General features: G+C 38.9%; 1 protein-coding gene across 1 annotated transcript in view; it reads right to left on the reverse strand.

Moving 5' to 3' along the window:
* Positions 1–2,211, reverse strand: part of hps3 (HPS3 biogenesis of lysosomal organelles complex 2 subunit 1) — a gene marked incomplete at its 3' end in the record, with an annotated part of 24,495 nt that overhangs the window by 18,263 nt on the left and 4,021 nt on the right. The window contains 3 exon segments of the mRNA XM_014027087.1: positions 562–631; positions 763–975; positions 1,078–1,151. Coding sequence (XP_013882541.1) covers positions 562–631; positions 763–975; positions 1,078–1,151 — 357 coding nt within the window.

Consider the following 2,211-nt stretch of genomic DNA (forward strand, 5'->3'; position numbering starts at 1 on the left):
CAGTATCGCAATATATCGGGATATATCTTATCGTGACCCCTCTGTTATGATATGTATCGTATCGCCAAATTCTTGCCAATACACAGCCCTACTTTAGTTACATTTAAAATCTAATTCCGGTTCAAACAGAATAACCTATTGTCAAAATAATTAAGGCTTGATTTATTTTCAACTCAAAAAAATTTCTAAATAACGAAATATAAAGTTATGAGTGAAGAAAACCCGTCTGGATAACAGCAGACTGACTGATCGTAAAATATACAACAGGTCTGGACCACTCGTGAATTTTGTTCGTATCTGAAAAAAAATCTTAGAACAAAAGAAAAATGGTGAATGCCACAAATTCTGCTAAATCACTCGTACGCACAACTTAAGAACAAATCTGTGCGTACGAACGGTTCTTGCATGAAGCCCAATGTTTGCTTTCATGTCTCCTTTCTTGTTTTGAACCTTTACATGCAACACAGTCAAAAAAAAAGTCTGGTACTCRGTTTGTGTATGATTGCATGTCTTTCAGGTTTTTAACACTTAAGCACAAATACTCAGCAGTTAAATTCTTACCCTGACTTTGGCTGCAGCTCTGCTGAGTGTTTGGCCAGGAGCTCTGAAGGTTCTGTTGGTTCTGCTTTTGCTTTTTTTTTTACCAAGAGGAATGAGGTTTCAAGAAGACAAAACATGTTTTTTTATATTTTAGAAAATTAATTTACATTGATGTATTTTAAAGACAACTAATCTAACAAAGCCAGACAGCTGAAGTCGTACCAGGTTCTGCTGGTTCTGTCTCTGCAGGGTAAAAAGAACCAGAGTGTTCTCGCAGCCGACCAGGAGGTCTCCCGTCGCGGGGCAACACGTCACGGCGACGGGATGCTCCGACAGCGGGATCTCGATGATCTCCGCCTGCACTCCRCCCCACACCGACGCGCCACGCAGCAAGTGGCCCAGTAAACGGACCCCGACACGGGCCTTCTCCTCCGCCTGAATGGGAAAACGAGAAACCAACTTAGGATGTCCATTTCAAAACAAAGTTCGACCGAAACGCCCCAACAACTTTTTGGATTTCTGCAGTGATCTCTGTACCTGGTAGCGCCAGTTGGTGTAGGCTCTCAGGTAGGTGGCGCTGTTCTTTTCCTCAATAGTTACCAAGTAGTCTCCTGGAGGAGAGACAAAGCAGAGCAAACAGTTCAGTTTGGCCCTTTTCCCTCCATTTTAAAGAAGAGATATTGTAAGAAAATTTAGCGTTTGTTTACTGAAATCAAGACGAAACCACATGAATGTTGAATAGATTAAAATGTGAAGAGATGGACCGTACAACACCAGTGACTGGAGAGAACGGTGTTTTAATGCTCTCTGTGCAGAAATKAAACCTGCTGATTGAAAGCTGGAAGTCCCGGTCTATAAACACACGGTTCTTCAGTGCCTGGTGCGCCCACTACAGGCCTACGGCTGAATCGCAGACACTCGTACAGACAGTTTGATTAACGGTTTTTTATGTGTTGTCATGATGTTTCAGGCATGTATCTAAACCTATTTTAATCAAGTCATAACAATAGTCGAACAATAGATCATAAGAATCAATACATAAAAAGGAAAACTATGAATATGGTGTGGTGCTTTTAAAATCACTTTCTAAATGACTAAATAAATTTCTTCAATATGATAAATCCATGTTTTAACCATTAAACACATTTTGTTGTGTACTTGAAGTCTCCAGGATTGCAGAAAATTTTATTTAGTCTCTCCCGGTGCTGTGTTGATATTTTTATATTCTTTTTTGGGACAGATTTTTAAACTCGTTTGGTTTTCTCTATTTTCTATGACGTTTTCTGAACTATTACATCACAGTTGGGCTGAAAAACTTATCACAGTATAAGCATTTCATATCAGTTGACATCAATAATTGATTATTTTTAAACATTTGGTTTGACTCTTGTCGAACTTAAAATATCTTAAATACTAGTGGTGACACGACCTTTCCCCTTTTCTCCACAATTTCCTCTCGAGCTGTTGCACTCGTTTGCTCCTTTAACTCCACACTGTTGTTTTGTTTTAAACAGTGGTGGGATGTAACTAAGTACAAGTACTTTCTTGCCATACTTAAGTACATTTTTCATGTATCTGTACTTTACTTAAGTAGATTTCATCATGGGTACGTTTGACTTTTACTCCACTACATTTCTGTAATGCGTTGAATTACAAAGTACATTCATGTCA

The sequence above is a fragment of the Austrofundulus limnaeus genome, unplaced genomic scaffold (assembly GCF_001266775.1).
Source record: "Austrofundulus limnaeus strain Quisiro unplaced genomic scaffold, Austrofundulus_limnaeus-1.0 Scaffold614, whole genome shotgun sequence".
Lineage (NCBI taxonomy): Eukaryota > Metazoa > Chordata > Actinopteri > Cyprinodontiformes > Rivulidae > Austrofundulus > Austrofundulus limnaeus.